At 42.7% G+C, this 15,765-nt stretch overlaps 1 protein-coding gene across 7 annotated transcripts in view; it reads right to left on the reverse strand.

Moving 5' to 3' along the window:
- LOC140201903 (zinc finger MIZ domain-containing protein 1-like) overlaps positions 1 to 15,765 on the reverse strand; it is a 231,349-nt gene that overhangs the window by 37,907 nt on the left and 177,677 nt on the right. For 6 of the 7 annotated variants that reach the window (XM_072266685.1, XM_072266682.1, XM_072266688.1 and 3 more), the window contains 4 exons: positions 8,362 to 8,544; positions 6,576 to 6,656; positions 5,851 to 6,022; positions 3,989 to 4,130 (listed from right to left, as the gene is read on the reverse strand). In XM_072266685.1, coding sequence (XP_072122786.1) covers positions 3,989 to 4,130; positions 5,851 to 6,022; positions 6,576 to 6,656; positions 8,362 to 8,544 — 578 coding nt within the window. The remainder of the gene's footprint in view (positions 1 to 3,988; positions 4,131 to 5,850; positions 6,023 to 6,575; positions 6,657 to 8,361; positions 8,545 to 15,765) is intronic. The other variant, XM_072266684.1, reaches the window with a different exon arrangement.

The raw sequence follows: 15,765 nt of genomic DNA on the forward strand, positions 1-15,765 counted from the left end.
TGAGTGCTGGCACTCTAAGGCATTCTGGTAACCACCTGTTTAATAAAATAAACTCTGCTTGCAAATTGTCCATCAGGCAAAACAAAGACGATGCATTTTCATTCCGGGTTCCAGATGCCAGCAACAAGCATTCCATGCGTTAAAATCATTCACACCTAAATTGGATCCAGTATTGCCTTGTAACAGCACTACCAGGTCAGATTTAGTACCTTCTATTGCAATTATGTGCCGCATCAGAACACTGTGCCCTACTTTCCATAAATACAGTACAGCTGTGGCCTGCAGCCATCCACTCCTGGACCAGCTTCACTTGCCTCAGCACTGAATGGACCCAGCAGTGGCCGGCAGCCAGCATGCTTTCAGACCTGTTTCATTCGCATCAGTGCTGAACGTATTCCGTGGGACTCTGCAGTTCATGTTCAGTATATTACTTATTTACTTTAAAAAAAATTCTTTACATGATTTTTTTTTACACAAACCTATCCTCATAGAGAGATCAGAAGTGGAGAGAGTGAGCAATCTCAAGTTCGTAGGTGTCAGTATCTCGGAGGACGTAACCTGGATACAACATACTGATGCAGCGATAAAGAAGGCAAGACAACGGCTATATTTCATTTGGAGTTTGAGGAGATTTGGTTTGTCAAGAACGTTCTGTGGAGAGCATTCTGACTGGCTGCATCATCGTTGGGTATTGGGGGGGGTGCTATTGCACAGGATGAAGTTGCAGAAACATGTAAAATTAGTCAGCTTCAAAATGGGTACTAGCCTCTGTAGTATCCAAGACATCTTCAAGGAGCAGTGCCTTAGGAATGTGGCATCTTGTATATTGTACCGCTTCCGCAAAGTTCACAAATTTCATGACGTATGCTGGTAATATTAAACCGGATTCTGACTGTTTGTCTGTCTTTGCTGTGTGGTTTATTATGTAGTTTCTATTGTGTTATTTTGTTTTATGACTGCCTGCAAGAAGACGAATCTCAAGGTTGTATGTGGCATACATACTTTGATAATAAATTTACTTTGAATTTTGAACGCAATAGCAATCTCATGGCCTATTGAGTGAGATGATCAGCCTCACACTGCAGTTTTGTAGTTTATTGGAACTTAGTTAAGATTATTTATACAAAATTATGAGGGGTATAGATAGGATAAATGGAAGCAGGCTTTTCCTACTGAGGTCGGGTGAGATTAGTACATGCAGACATGGTCAAGAGGTTCAGTTCTTGTTCAGATCAAACATTATAAAGGGAAAAAGTGTGACCTAAATGACTTTGACCGTGGAATGATTGTTGGTGCCAGATGGGGTGGTTTGAGTATTTCAGAAACTACTGATCTCCTGGGATTTTCATGCACAGCAGGATCTAGTTTACAGAAAATGGTGCAAAAAACAAAAAAAAAAATCCAATAAGCAGCTGTTCTGTGGGTGAAAATGCCTTGTTAATGAGAGAGGTCAGAGGAGAATGGTCAGACTGGTTCAAGCTGACAGTAAGGTGACGGTAACTCAAATAACCACGCGTTACAACTGTGGTGCGCAGAAGAGCATCTCTGAACGTACTTCACGGTAAACCTTGAAATGGATGGAGTACAGCAACAAAGACCACACCAGGTTCCACTCCTGTACCTAATAAAGTGGCCACTGAGTGTTTATCACAGTCAGAAAATTCACAAAGAGACAGAGCTTAAGACTTCCAGTTGTGCTTGGTGCTGGTTCAGGAAGAGCAAATGGATCCCAGATTTATTCTTAATCTGCTGTATTAACCTTTGCTAATTTTGATGCAGTTTGTGGGGAAATTGTCCACGTCTTGATCTAACCCCATTTGCTAAAACAGTAGCCCATGATTGCCGATGCATATACTGAATGTGTCCATCAATAAGGAACAAGTTAGGTTCTGCCGTTCCACCTCCCATGCCTGGCAACACAGTTGCTTGCAAGAGACATCATATGACTGATGGTATCTCTCAACATGCATCTTAGCACCTTCAAGAGAAACCAAGGTCGAGCAGACACAAGAGATTCTGTAGATGCTAGAAATCCAGAGCAACACACACAAAAAGTGCTGGAGGAACTCAGCAAGTCAGGCAGCATCTATGGAGGGGAATAAATAGTTGATGTTTTGGGCCGAGACCATTCATTAGGACAGGACAGGAAGCAGGAGGAACAGAAGCTAGAATAAGAAGATACGGAGAGGCTTCTTTCTCCTCACATCCATAGATGTTGATACTATATTTGTTCCCCTCCCTGATCATATTTCCGTGAAAGGAACTACAGCATTCAGGTTTCTGCTGAGCAGATGAATTGCAGGAAAGGAAACATCCCACTGACTAACCAGAACTTTTACTGAATTTCACATGTATAGCTACAATATAATTACTGCACAATTGACTTCCCTTGCCCCATCCGTAGGGTTGTTAATGTAAAATGTAGTGCTGTTGGATTCTGATGCTTTTGCAATCCAAAGGTTCTTCAGAAGTTAAGGAAGAAGCATCAAGCTTGTTGTGTATGACTGTTTTATTGAATGTTAGAAGAGCAAAGGAGGAGAGGGAAGAAGGGGCAGAAGTATGGTGAGAGACAGAGAAGAGCAGGGTAAAACAAAGGGGAGGGGGAGAGAGAGGGAGAGAGGCACTAAAAGTAGCGAGGTCTTCTTATACCAGACTACAGAAAACAGAAATTTCATTGATAACAGTTAACCAATTAAATAGCCAGCTTGAAATCATGTGACACCCTCCACAGAAACCAATTTTCCATAAAAATACAGAGGCTGCTGTAACTACTGAAAAACTCACCACAATACAGCACGGAACAGGCCTGCCCAACCCTTTGAGCCATGTTGCCCAGCAATCCTCCAATTTAACCCTAGCCTAATCATGGGACTATTTACAACGTCCAATTAACCTACCAATCGGTATATCTTTGGACTGTGGGAGGAAACATGGGCACCCAGAGGAAAAACACGCAGACACAGGGAGAATGTTAAAAACTCCTTGCAAACACGGTGGGAATCGAACCTGGATTGCTGATACCGTAAAACATTGTGCTAACTACTATGCAACTGAGCTGCCCTTACATGTACAGAGGTGATTATATAAAAATACAAACAAGCATTAGAAAGTCAAACAAGGAAAATACAATTCTACACCCCAATCTAACATACTTTTGGGCCAGTCAAAAATTGATTTCATTTGAACATTTCAAAACTAAGGTAACTAAAGTTGATTAATATATGTTAACGATCAATCCCCTACTGACAAATAAAGCTAAACTTTCTCCACTGCACCTGTATTTTTTGCTTTCATTGACTGTTATGCAAGAATATCTATGTCCTTTGTACATTAATATTCCCAATCTACCAGCACTTTTAAAAATATATATACTCAGTACATTTTTACTCAAGTAGATGTAGAAAAATTTCAGGGTAGTGAATCTGTGGAATCCTTTGCCACAGATGCTGTGGAGGCCAAATCATTGGGTCTATTTAAAGTGGAGATTGATAGGTTCTTAATTAGTAAGGGCGTCAAAGGTTACCAGGACAGGGCGCAGGAGATTGGGTTGCCAGGGATAATAAATCAACCAGGATGGAGTGGTGGAGCAGACTCGATGGGCCAAAGGACCAACAATAATTCTGTGCCTGTGTACTATGTTCATGGTTAGCATAGTGCTTCACAGTTCATTTCCCACTGCCATACGGAAGGAGTTTGTACTTTCTCTCCATCACCACGTGGGTTTCTCCTGGGTGCTCCGATTTCTTCCCACAGTCCAAAGGCGAACCAGTTGGTAGGTTAATTGGTCACTGTAAATTGTCCTGTGATTAGGCTAGGGTTAAATTGGGAGTCGCTGGGTGGCACATCTCGAAAGGCCGGAAGGGTCTGTTCCATGCTGCATCTCAATATACAAATAAATAAATGATAAAAGTGCTCAACTGTCACCTCTAGCAATGTTACTATTACTCACATATCGCACACAAAATAGGTACCATTACTTTCCACTTACCTCCACATTAGCGTCTGATGCACGGAATGACGCAGGTGGAAGACGTGGTTGCTGACAGCAAGGTTGTGCTCTAACCGGAACGGTTCCAACACCACACCGTCTCGCACGGGGAAGGTCAGTCGCAGCTCATCTCCAGGACTTGCTGAAATCAACAAAAGTTCTACCTCAATTTGTCTCTTTCCAATACTATTAAATTCTAATATCAAAATTCAAGATGTTAAATGTCACCAGCAAATGTAATTGTGCCTTCAAAGTCACTGACTCCAACGATTCTATTAGAATCTCACACTCTGGCTGCTCCTTCCGTTGCTAACCCCATTTTCTTGGGTCCAAATGAACTAACCGCAGTGTTTACACAAACTTCTATAGATGCACAGTGAAGAGTATCCTGAGGGTGTTTCCATACCAGGCCATGACTGGTTGCATCATGGCCTGCTACAGAAACACCAATACTCATGAATGGAAAAGTCTACAAAAAGTAGTGGATACAGCCCAGCCGATCACAGGAAAAACCCTCCCCACCACTGAGCACATCTACAAGGAGCACTGCCACAAGAAAGCAGCGTGTATCATCAATGACTCCCATGCTCTCTTCTTACTGCTAGCATCAGGAAGGAGGTACAGGAGCCTTAGGTCCCACACGATCGGGTTCAGGAAGTTATTACCTTTCAACTATCAGGCTCCTGAACCAGCGTGGCTAACTTCACTCACCTCAACACTGAACTGATTCCACAACCTATGGACTCACTCTCAAGGACTCTACAACTCACCTTCTCAGTATTACTTTTGATTTATTTATTATTATTATTATTTGTTATTTTTTGCAGTTGCACAGTTTTGCTCATCGGTTGTTCCTGTAAACGTTGGAGGAACTCAGCAGGCTAGGCAGCATTTATAGGAAAAAGTATAGTTGACGTTTCTGGCCGAAACCCTTCGGCAGGTCTGGAGAAAAAAAGCTGAGGAGTAGACTTAAAAGATGGGGGGGGGGGGGGGGGGAGAGAGAAACATCAGGTGAAACTTGGGGGGTGGGGGAATGTTCAGATTTCCAGCATTTGCAGATTTTCTCTTGGTTGTTCCTGTGTCGTTTTTCGGAATTTCTCTGTGAATGCCACAAGAAAAATAGTGACATTACAGTTATGTACTTTGATAATAAATTTACTTTGACCTTGACTTTTGCCTTCAATGTACAGTAGTTGTCATTCATCAGAAGTCCAAAGACCACTTCTCAGTCCCATCAAACAATTGCCAATATTATCCAAGAGGCAGGAAGCAAAAGCTCCGATATCTCTGACAAACTGTCGTCTTTTAATATCTTAAACACAAGAGATTCTGCAGGTGCCCCAAATCTAGTGCAACACACACAAAATGCTGGAGGAACTTAGCAGGTCAGGCAGCATCCATGGAGGGGAATAAACAGCTGACGTTTCAGGTCAAGACTTGATGGAAGGTCTTTGCCCAAAATGTTAACTTATTCTAATATCATCTTCCTGCTTCTATTCCAACGATATGCAGAAGACTCAGGATTTAAAAACACAAACACGAGAAAATCTGCAGATGCTGGAAATTCACGCAACACACACACACAAAATGCTGGTGGAACACAGCAGGCCAGGCAGCATCTCTAGGAAGAAGTACAGTCAACGTTTCGGGTCGAAACCCTTCATCAGGATGAAGACTCAGGATCCTCCACTTCTAATTCTGAGACTGTCTCTACCATTACTTTGTTTCCTTTCTTTGAAATTTCTTGTTAAATCCGGTTCTTTCATATACTTGTGCTAACCCTGATCACCAATCCACTGGCAGTTTCTCACCTCAGCTTTGTACAAGTATTCTGTGAACATAAGACTGAAGTTCATACTCACATGATGGGGGAGGAGGAAGACTATTCAGGTTGGGCTTTATGTCGGGAAGAAAAGGTGATTTCACATCCTGGTTCGGTGACATGTATGGAGGAATATTGCTTCCTGGAGTCATTGGAGGTGTTGGGTTGCCTGATATGGGGGAGCTGGGATAGCCAGGCATAGTTCTTGAAGGCTAGAAAATAAATTTTGTGGATCACTTTCTGTTTAAACATGCAGCCCAGGATATCATTAATGAGGCATAAACAACATATTCCCCGTCCAGAGCCCTAGTGAACTCAGTCTTCAGAAACCTGATAACCGTACCAACCTTGCATGTCTCAATCTCATCCAACAGTGTTCCCCAAAAGAGAAAAAAATGTCCAAAGCTCCTCCTAACCCTCATGCAATGGTTGCTTTTAATAAACACTATATTCCTTTTCCAGAAGGCCTAGTGAACTCAATCCTCAGAAATCTGATAACCACACCAACTTTGTTCCTCTCAACCTATCCAACAGTTCCAATGTTAATCTAAAGCAGGGTTACAACCTTTTTTATGCCATGTAGCTTTATGATTAACTGAAGGGTCCATGGACCCCAAGTTGGGAACCCCTGATTGAAAGAGAAAAAAAAACTTTCAAAGCTCTTTTTAACTCTGATGAAATGTCTGATTCCACTAAATCCTAAATGTTGAATACCATATACAAAATTCATCTGACTTTGATGAAAGTTAGAAGTAAAATACGTACCCCATTAATATTGGCCTGGGTGTAGCTGGTGTAGTTACCACCCATAAAGGCGTTACTCTGCCCATTATATTTCTCAGATGGCTGTAAAGAGAAAAGGCCCGAGAGTTGCTGTCATCAACAAATCCATATATCTCATACACAAGAGATTTTGCAGGTGCTGGAAATTCAGAACAACTCACACAAAATGATGGAGGAACTCAGCAAGACTGGTCCTGAAGGATCTTGGCCTGAAACATCAACCGTTTACTCTTTTCCATAGATGCTGCCTGACCTGCTGAGCTCCTCCAGCAGTTTGAGTGCGTTGGTCCAAATACTCCAACACAACTTACCATCAAACAGTCCTCTCAATTAACGTTGGATGCCACAGTAGCGCAGTGGTATGCTATTCTCATTCCCGAGTTCAGAGTACAAATCCTGTACATCCTCCCTATGGATTCCCCCCACATCCTCCAGTTTCCCCCCACAGTCCAAATCTGTACCAGGTAGGTTGGCTGGTCATTGTAAATCGTCCCATGATTGGGCTAAACTTCAGCTGGGGCAGTGCGGTTACAGAGACAGCATGGCCCAAAGGGCCGGAAGGGCCTACTCCATGTTGTATCACTAAGTAAGTAATGTCGATCACTGGCAAGGGCTTAATTATCCTTACCTGCTCAAGTAGTGAAGCACCTGGTTCACTCAGGGTCAGAATCAGCTGAGCAAATAAACACCCATCTCTAAGTTGTCGAAAATCATGCAGAACAATAACTGAGAAAACGTTGCCTATCACCTGTACAGCAGGAGGGACAGTACTCTGGTGCGATGCGGAGGCCTGGTACCTGATGCCTGGTGAGAATGCTTAAATGTTCCACTTGAGGAACTACTGCTCTTCCCAACCATTCACAGAAAAGGCTTACTGCTTTAGATCTCTTTGACCACATATTTTCCTCCGGAGAAAGTAACACATGATAGAACACAGAAGAGTAACAGCAGAGAAACAGGCCATTCAGCCCACAATGTCGTGCTGAACCAGCTAAAAAGCAAATCAAAAACACCCAAACACTAATCCCTCCTACCTACACCATGTCCATATCCCTCCATCTTCCTCACATCCATGTGCATATCTAAACATCTCTTAAAAGCCTCTAGTGTACTTGCCTCCACTGCCAAACCAGGCAGTGCATCCCAGGCATCCATCATTCTCTAAAACAACTTATCCCTCACCCCCCCCCCCCCTTGAACCTACCCCCTCTCACTTTCAATGCATGACCTCTGGTATTAGACATCTCAACCCTGGGAAACAGATACTCCCTGTCTGTTCCATCTATGCCTGTCATAATCTTGTAAACCTCCACCATTCCAGAGAAAACAACACAAGTTTATCCAACCTCCTGTGATAGCACATGCTCTCTAAACCAGGCAGCGTCCTGATAAGCCTCTTCTACACCCTCCCCAAAGCCTCAACATCCTTCCTATAGTGGGGTGGCCAGAATTGTACGCAATACTCCAGATGTGGCCCATCCAGTCTTTTATAAAATTGCCCATTTATAAAAGCAGTAGTCATTTCTTACAATGATTAATAACTATTTTTAATCAGTTCAATGCTGCCAGTGGGTAGCCATACTTATAGGGAGACCTATAGTTTTAAAAAATTTTTATATTTCTTTTAGATACAGCATGATTACATGCCCTTCCATTGTGAATTTCTTTCATTATAATGACCACTCTCAGCCTGGCCTACGCAGCAGAAAATTAATGCACATTATAAGTCTGAAATTGCAAATTTCCATATTCAATGTGACTGTCTTACCTTATAATACTGCCCCATTGATCCTGGGGGAATGGGGTACTGTCCTGTGTTTTGCTGGCCAGGCATCCTATGTGCTGGATAGTTGGGAGACGGAATGGATCGTTGGGTGCTTGAGGGAGCATACTGACTGGTCTGGCTGGGATACTGGCTGTTAGGACCATACTGTTGACCTAGATAGCTTTGCTGAAGGCACAGAACAGAACTATGTTAATAATTTTGCTTGGCTTCTCAAAATTAATCATCAAACTAATTTCTCTGTTATAAAAACTTTTAGTATAGGAAACATGGGAATTCAAGTTGTCCAATGATAAATATAACATTCTGATTAGTTCAGTTTCATCAAAAGAAAAAGGCAAAGTGATTTGAATTAGACCAAGAATCTGTAACCAAAACTGTAATGTTAGGAGATTGTGTATACCTCCTTGCGTTACTCAGATAACAAAGACCTATAAACATCATAAGTGGTTAAGACGTTCGTCTAGTTATTTGAAGGTCGCTAGTTCGAGCCTTGGCTGAGGCAGCGTGTGTGTCCTTGAGCAAGGCACTTTACCACACATTGCTCTGCAACAACACCGGTGCCAAGCTGCATTGGTCCTAATGCCCTTCGCTTGGACAATATCGGTGGTGTGGAGAGGGAAGACTTGCAGCATGGTCTTCCATACAACCTTGCCCAGGCCTGTGCCCTGGAAACCTTCCAAGGTGCAAATCCATTGTCGCATGAGACTAACGGATGCCTATTAATAAACATCATGACCTATAGGAGAACGGAGATCTCCAGGAGAATTAAAAAATTAGGAGAATGAGATAGCTAGGTGAACAGAGATGTCTAGCAGAACGGAGATATCCAGGAGAACTGATACAGCTAGGGAAATGGAGATATCTAGGTGAATGGAGATTGATATCCAGGAGAATGGAGATATCTAGATGGAGATACCTAGGTCAACCTGTTCGAGGGCGAAGGGAGTTTAGCATCACCAGAAGTATCCCATTCAGTAACCAGCACTAAACACTGATGAGAATCTCTACAGTTAAAGAACAATGAGACCAGTATGGACTAGTTTCCAAACACCTTGACTTGGATTATTTATCACATGGACAACAAAACGCACAGTGAATTGTGTCATTTGCGTTAACAACCAACACAACCTAAGGAGGTACTGTTGTCACAAATTGCGGCTCCGACATAGCACGTCCATAATGTTCAGCAGAATGACACAACCAACAACAGAACAGCAGCAACAATCCAACAAACACCTTCCCGCCACCCCACACACACACACACACACGCACACTCCTCTAACCCCAAGACAGACCATATCTATCTCCATCAACCTATTCAGAGATCCCCAAAATAATTTTGGTGAGAGTATAGTCACAGGGTTTGTTTTAATGGGCTGCGTTAAATCAAGTCACATACTACTCAGAGGTGCATTTTTATACAGATGAACATCTTGGAATTTACACTACTGAAAATGTCAGATTCAGATTTATAACATGTACATTGAAACATACAGTATATTTAACCATCAACAACATACTCACGACAGATAACATGATTACATTGAGATATAGTTCACTTAGCTTTTCATAACTGATTACTGGACAACATACCATATTATAAATCTGCAGCATTACTACTTTAAAGAAGAAACAAAACAGCTTTATGTACATCTAAACATACAGGGAAATGCGTCACATTTGTCAAATCAAATCCGCAAGGATTGCGCTGGGGGCAGCCCGCAAGTGTCGCCATGCTTCCAGCACCAACAGAACATGCCCACAACTCGCTAACCCCAACCCGTACGACTTTGGAATATGGGATGAAACTGGAGCGCATGGAGAAAAACAACACAGCCACAGGAAGAACGTGCAGACAGCAGAGGGAATAAACCCCCTCAGTGATCACCCGTGCTGTAAAGTGATCATGCTGACCGCTACCCTACCGTGCCACCTCTCGTCTAGGAATGCGAAAAGTGTGATGTCTCAATTACTATAAGTGCTGGGTTATTGTATAATTGATGCTTGGAATATGCTGGAATATTTGTGCTAGAACCACAAAGCAAGAGGACCTCATTTGAAATTCACATTACTACTTTATTAACGAATGCAAACTACCTTTTCAAAAAGCTCCCTTCCAGACAGCATTATAGGGCTATTAAAACAAAGACTTCACACCATTTTAAAAGTTTCTTCCTCCGGGAAGTTATTCTGAACAACTATTCTGGTTAATCCCAACCCTCCTCTATCTATCAACCTTGTTACTGAACTGTACTGTAAACACTTCAAATCACTTTTTGTAGTGTGCTTACAATGTAAATACATGTTGGCATGTATTTTCTGCACATTTTATTCCATATCAGTACTTCTAACTTTAATTTAATATAACTCTTTATTTTTTTAAGTGATGAATGTTGTTTGTTTTTGCTGCACGTTGCACACAGACCAATGCACTACAGCAAATTCCTAATGTATATAAATCTATACTCAGAGGCTACTTTATTAGGTACACCTGCTCGTTAATGCAAATATCTACTCAGTCAATCATGTGGCAGCAACTCAATGCAGAAAAGCATGCAAACATGATCAAGAGATTCAGTTGTTTTTCACAAGAAACATTAGAATGGGGAAGAAATATGATCTAAATAATTTTCACCATGGGGCAGTTTCAGTATCTCAGCAACTGCTGACCTCCTGGGATTTCCACACACAACAGCCTCTAGAGTTTACAGAGAATGCTATGAAAAACAAAAAAAAAATCCAGTGAGCAGTATTTCAGTGGGTAAGAATGCCTTGTTACTGAGGGAGGTCTGAGGAGAATGGCCAGACTGATTCAAGCTGACAGGAAGGCGACAGTAACTCAAATAACCACTAAACAACAGTGGTGTGCAGAAGAGCATCTCTGAACACACAACACGTCGAACCTTAAAGTGGATGGACTCCAGCAGTGGAAGATCAAGAACATACTTTTTTTCATGTGCGTGAGGTATCCAATAAAGTGGCCACAGAGTGAATAGAGCTGACCCTTGTTCCTTGATCCTCCAAGGAGACCACACCTTGTTGTAGAGTTTGGAGGCTTGCATGCTTTACTGACCCAGAGAGCTATGTTGGGTGGAGTGAGGGCTTTATACTTTGGCTCTTGGTAGGGTCACACATGCCAAACAGGTCAAAGGGTAGAATTTGGTCAGACTAAGAGTGGTCCACTGGTCCTCCAGTTTGGTGGGAGGGAGGTGGTGTTCAGCTCCGGGCTAACAACCCAGACTGATCAAAAAACATTGTTACAGAAACAGCAAAGTAGAGGACAGACCGAGATGGATGATCTTCATCGCTGCCCTAAACGCCAGTGGTGTAACAGGCAGTAGGCATTGTATAAACATGAGATAGTCTGCTGATGCTGGAAATCCAAAGCAACAAATGTTGGAGGAACGCAGCAGATCGGGTGGCATCTGTGGAAATGAATAAACGGACGACGTTTCAGGCTGAGACCCTTCTTCCCCTTCTTCAGGACTGAGCAGGAAGATGGAAGATGCCAGACTAAAATTGTAGGGGGAAGAGGAGGGAGTCTAGCTGGAAGGTGAAGGGTGAAGCCAGGTGGGTGGGAAAGGTAAAGGGCTGAAGAAGAAAGGATCTGATAGGTGAGTAGAGTGTACCATAGGAGAAGGGGAAGGAAGAGGGGACCCGGGGGGAGGTAATAGGCAGGTGTGATGTGGTAAAAGGTCAGGAGTGAGGAATAGAGGAGGGGTGGGGGGAAATGGAGGTAATTTATCCTTGAGAATCAAGTCAGGGTCCACAATGACTGATGCAATTTGAATGTGGCTAACAGCAGATGAACCTGGTACTGATGGAAGCCATGTGCATCTCTTCATGTACATTGCTTACTAATGGAAGTCATTGGATAGTTTTAGGAAAGATGGTGCAAGCCAAAGCAGGCCAGGACAACATTCTAATGCCATTCTTCACTGTATTAATTGTAGAACTAGAGAGGGAAACAATACTTATCGATGCCCAGAAGCCATTGAAATGATTTAGAAGTGTTCACAGGAGTAGAGTGTAGAAGACTAATGTCAAACACACGGCAACAGGACCTAGACGCAATGCCAGAAGCAATTTAATAACCTCACATGAGCTGTCAAGGTCAGTGAATTTATCATCCAAAAAGTATATTCAGTCACCACACCAAGCTCTTTCATCTCATTGCTTCCCTAACAACCACTACTATCAATAACTGCAGCCTAACAGTTATATCTCTGAAGACCTTAATCTTCTACTCCTGCTGTTGTAACCACAGTTCGCAACTCATTCACTTCTAGCCATTCAGACTTATCACACAGACACATTGCAATACACTCTAATCATGATCTCTCTCTTGCACAGTTGATGGCAGACAGCCACCGCTACCAACAACAAATCTGGTGGTTTTGAAAGACCTAGATAATGTAGACGTAGAGAGAACATGTACAATAGTGGGAGAAACTTGGACCAGAAGACAAAGGACCTCCCTTTAGGACAGGGATGAAGAGGAATTTCTTTTACCAGAGGGTGCTGAATTTATGGAATTCATTGCCACAGACAGCTGTGGAGGCCAAGACATTGAGTATACTTAAAGCAGGGGTTTGATAGGTTCTTGATTAGTGAGGAGTCAAAGGTTGTGGGGAGAGGGCACGGGCAACCCTATCCTGTAGGTGTTTGGACTGTGGGAAGAAACCCACAGTCATAGGGAGAACGTACAAACTCCTTACAGACATCAGCGGAAATCATATCCTGATCTGTAATTGCTGGTGTTGAAAAGTGGTTCTGCTAACCACTACACTACCGTTATGGTTACACAAGCCTGAAGACGTGAGTCAATTGTCCAGGAGCATGAAAGAAGTCTGTTCCAATCTCACATGGTGACACAGTACCCTACCCTATACCCAGACAAGGCAAATGTTTTGCAAACCATTAATGCAAGAGGATTCAAGTACATAAGCAAATAGGTATCATAACAATTACTTATGACCTTAGAACATGGAGGATCATGTACATCTTTGGTCTCAATATTTGAAGGAGGAAATAGCTTCTTGAAAGAGAGCGAAGTAAAATACTCGGATGGCAGATCTGTCCCTCAAAAAGTTGAGCAAGCTTGGTCTCTACTCCTAACTTCAGACAAATCAGAGGTAACCTCTCATTCTTAAGTATACAAACTATCTAGTGGCCTCTGTAGTTGTATTTGTGAGAAAAATTGTATCCTAGGGTCACCAACTCAAAATAAGGGATGAAACATAGAAAATTACAGAACAGAAACAGGCTGTTCATCCCATCTAGACCATGCTTGGGTCTAATGAAGGTGAATATCTTGACACGGAGTGTGGCGTATCTTTAAAACCCTCCACCCCAGAGGTCCGTAGATGCTCTGTCATTGATTGCATTCCACACAGAAATCTATTGAAGGATTGAGGGATATTATGCTCTTTCCTTTCCAGCTGCCAATTAGACTGGAAGAGGGGTTGATGAAGGATCTTCAGTGAGTTGACATAATATATCCTGTCGATAGTGACAGTATATAATTGGCACAAAACTACCTTCCTCTTGCTATTCTGGTCCTCTTCCTACAATTGTTATTTTGGTAATTTACCTTCTTAAATGTAGGACAGCCCAAGGATCAGAGGAGAATGATCAAACTCCACAGGCCGCCTACAGGTAGGATTGGAGCTACGACTCTCAGTGGTTACCTCCTGCTGTCACTTTGCCCCTCTCCCTCTCACAGGACTTGCTTTGGATGAAGTGAACTGCATGGTGAAACCTGTGTGGGAGAGTTTTGAAAGTGGAAAAGTCATTGCACTGGGGCAGTGGTACAAGCAGTCGTCACAAGCTGGAGTCTTCTTTGGTAACAGTGGATGCCATGACTTCTGTGCCTTGTTCTGCCCTGCTCTCCACAAAGCATTGCAGAACTGCCTTCTTGATTGTTGATCTCACCCGCCCAGTTCGCCAGAGCTGACTCACACGTTAGGATAATTTCCCTGGGTTATGAGGCTCACAGGCTACTCTCACCCGGTTTAGCTTGCCCGTCGAAGCATGTAGCATGCAAACAGCTACTTGGAGCCATAGGTGAGAGCCGAGTGTTTGGTGGAGAGTGAGCTGGCCCAGCCGATCACAGGCAAAACACTCCCCACCATTGAGCACATCTACAAGGAGTGCTGCCACAAGAAAGCAGCGTCCAACATCAAGGGTCACCACCATCCAGGCAAGCTCTCTTCCTGCTGCTGCCATCAGAGAGGAAGTACAGGAGCTTAAGGTCCCACACACCAGGTTTAGGAACCGTTGTTACACTTCAACCATCAGGCACCTGAATCAGCGTGGATAACTTCACTGAATTGATTCCACAACCTATGGACTAACTTACGAGAACTCTATAACTTGTGTTCCCATTATTTATTTTGTATTATTATTTTTGTATTTTCATAATTTGTTTTCTTTTGCACATTCATTATTTGTCAGTCTTTGTGTTAATTTTTCATTGACTCTATTGTATTTCTTTATTCTCCACTGTGAATAGCTGCAAGAAAGTGAATCTCAAGGTAGCATATGGTGACATGTACAGTGGTGCTAGAAAGTTTGTGAACCTTGTCGAATTTTCTCGATTTCTGCATAAATATGACCTAAGATGTGATCAGATCTTCACGCAAGTCCTAAAACTAGATAAAGAGAACCCAATTAAATAAACAACACAAAAGACATATTTGTTCATTTATTTATTGAGGAAAATGATCCAATATTGCATGTATTTGTTGGAAAAATTAGGTGAACCTTTGCTTTCAGTAACTGGTATGACCCCTTTGTACAGCAATAATTTCAACCAAACATTTCCAGTAACTGTTGATCAGTCCTGCACATTGGCTTGGAGGAATTTTAGGTCACTCCTCCTTAGAAAACTGCTTCAACATGTCCACAGATCCCTGAAAGTTGCCTCACAGGTAGATAGGGTAGTTAAGAAAGCTTATGGGGTGTTAGCTTTCATAAGTTGAGGGATAGAGTTTAAGAGTTGCGATGTAATGTTGCAGCTCTATAAAACTCTGGTTAGGCCACACTTGGAGTACTGTGTCCAGTTCTGGTCACCTCACTATAGGAAGGATGTGGAAGCATTGGAAAGGGTACAGAGGAGATTTACCAGGATGCTGCCTGGTTTAAAGAGTACGCATTATGATCAGAGATTAAGGGAGCTAGGGCTTTACTCTTTGGAGAGAAGGAGGATGAGAGGAGACATGATAGAGGTATACAGGATATTAAGAGGAATAGATAAGAGTAGATAGCCAGCGCCTCCTCCCCAGGGCACCACTGCTCAATACAAGGGGACATGGCTTTAAAGTAAGGGATGGGAAGTTCAAGGGGGATATTAGAGGAAGGTTTTTTACTCAGAGTGGTTGGTGC

This window comes from Mobula birostris, chromosome 8 (genome assembly GCF_030028105.1).
Source record: "Mobula birostris isolate sMobBir1 chromosome 8, sMobBir1.hap1, whole genome shotgun sequence".
NCBI lineage: Eukaryota > Metazoa > Chordata > Chondrichthyes > Myliobatiformes > Myliobatidae > Mobula > Mobula birostris.